The sequence below is a fragment of the Nannospalax galili genome, unplaced genomic scaffold (genome assembly GCF_000622305.1).
Source record: "Nannospalax galili isolate Female #2095 unplaced genomic scaffold, S.galili_v1.0 scaffold1671, whole genome shotgun sequence".
NCBI classification, from domain to species: Eukaryota; Metazoa; Chordata; class Mammalia; order Rodentia; family Spalacidae; genus Nannospalax; species Nannospalax galili.
In genome coordinates, this window is record NW_008329517.1 from 6,984 (window position 1) to 8,546 (window position 1,563).

At 41.3% G+C, this 1,563-nt stretch overlaps 1 protein-coding gene across 1 annotated transcript; it reads left to right on the top strand.

The window, feature by feature from the left end:
• Positions 1–207: 207 nt before the first annotated feature.
• On the top strand, positions 208–1,167 carry LOC103737921 (olfactory receptor 14A2-like). The gene has a single exon (XM_017799252.1). It carries the CDS (start codon positions 208–210, stop codon positions 1,165–1,167), a length of 960 nt encoding a protein of 319 aa, XP_017654741.1.
• The last annotated feature ends 396 nt before the right edge of the window (positions 1,168–1,563 follow it).

Consider the following 1,563-nt stretch of genomic DNA (forward strand, 5'->3'; position numbering starts at 1 on the left):
GGAAGAAAATGAAAAGTTACAAGATTAGGAGTGATAAGGATGAGACAGAGAGAGAAATACACAAGAATTTAGTTCAAATTTACAAGTATTTAGGGTAGTTTTCTGAAACATTTCAACTGAGTATTACTGTTTTTGTGCAACTCATTGAGACAGTGTCAATTCTTTGTTCATTTCTAATCACCTGACAGGCAGTGGAAAGAACCCACTATGTCCAATGTCACTGCAGTGACCACGTTCATCCTTGTTGGGTTCTCTGATGTCCAGGAGCTTCAGACTTTGTGTGGAGTGCTCTTCCTGGTTATGTATCTGGCAGCCCTAATGAGTAATCTCCTCATCATCACTCTCATCTCCCTGGACCTGAAGCTCCAAACACCCATGTACTTCTTCCTGAAGAATTTGTCCCTGATGGATGTCTTCTTTGTATCAGTCCCAATCCCCAATTTCATTGTCAATAGCCTAACTCATAACAGCTCCATATCCATCCTAGGATGTGCCCTCCAGATACTTTTAATGACTTCTTTCTCAGCGGGAGATGTATTTGTCCTGACTGCCATGTCCTATGACCGCTATGTAGCCATCTGCTGTCCCCTGCACTATGAGGCCATCATGAGTGATGGTGCCTGTGTGCTGATGGCAGTCTTTTTCTGGGCCACTGGGTTATTCCTTGGAGTAATATACACAGCCGACACATTTTCCCTGCCTCTCTGTGGCTCCAATGTAATCCCGCAGTTTTTCTGTGACATTCCTTCATTACTGAGGATTGTCTGCTCTGGTACAATGATGGTCATTTATACAAGCTTTGGAATTGGCCTGTGTCTAGGCCTGTCATGTATCATCTGTGTTGTGATCTCTTACTTTTACATTTTCTCCACTGTGCTGAAGATTCCTACCAGTAAAGGTCAGTCCAAAGCCTTTTCCACCTGCCTGCCTCACCTCATCGTTTTCACTATTTTCATTGTAACTGCTTGTTTTGTTTATCTGAAGCCATCATCTAATTCTCCAACAATTACAGACAGGCTGCTTGCTTTGATATACACTTTGCTGCCTCCAGCACTTAATCCTGTGATCTACAGCTTGAGGAATGCGGAATGCAAATGTGCTCTGAGGAGATTGCTACAAAATGTCTTTTCAAGGGGCTCTCTCCACTTAACACTGAAAAAGGCTTGATAGTCTCATTATGCCTCACAAATTGTAAAATGCCTTTAATCCCAGCACTCAGGAGGCAGAAGCAGGCGGATCTCTGTGAGTTCAATGCCATCCTGTCTACCTAGTGATTTGCAGGACAGCTGGGGCTACAGGTAGACTCTGTCTCAAAAAGCCCTAAAAAAGTTTTAGAATTTTTATCTTTAGAAATATGACAGCATAGTCTCACAGTATTAAGCACTCATGAGTTTAGCTGATATTTGATTTTGTCAAGTTCCCATTTAGAGTCACAACTCTTCTTATTTTCCTTCTTTTAAAAAGCCTTCCAAATTCAAAGCTATAAATGTCTAAAATGATTGTGTTTTTCCATTTACATTGCTATTAATTTTGAGTGCATGTGTGTCTTTATGTGTATTTGTG

Coding starts and splice junctions, on each gene's coding strand:
- LOC103737921 (XM_017799252.1), top strand. CDS start 208: ATGTCCAATGTCACTGCAGTGACCACGTTCATCCTTGTTGGGTTCTCT.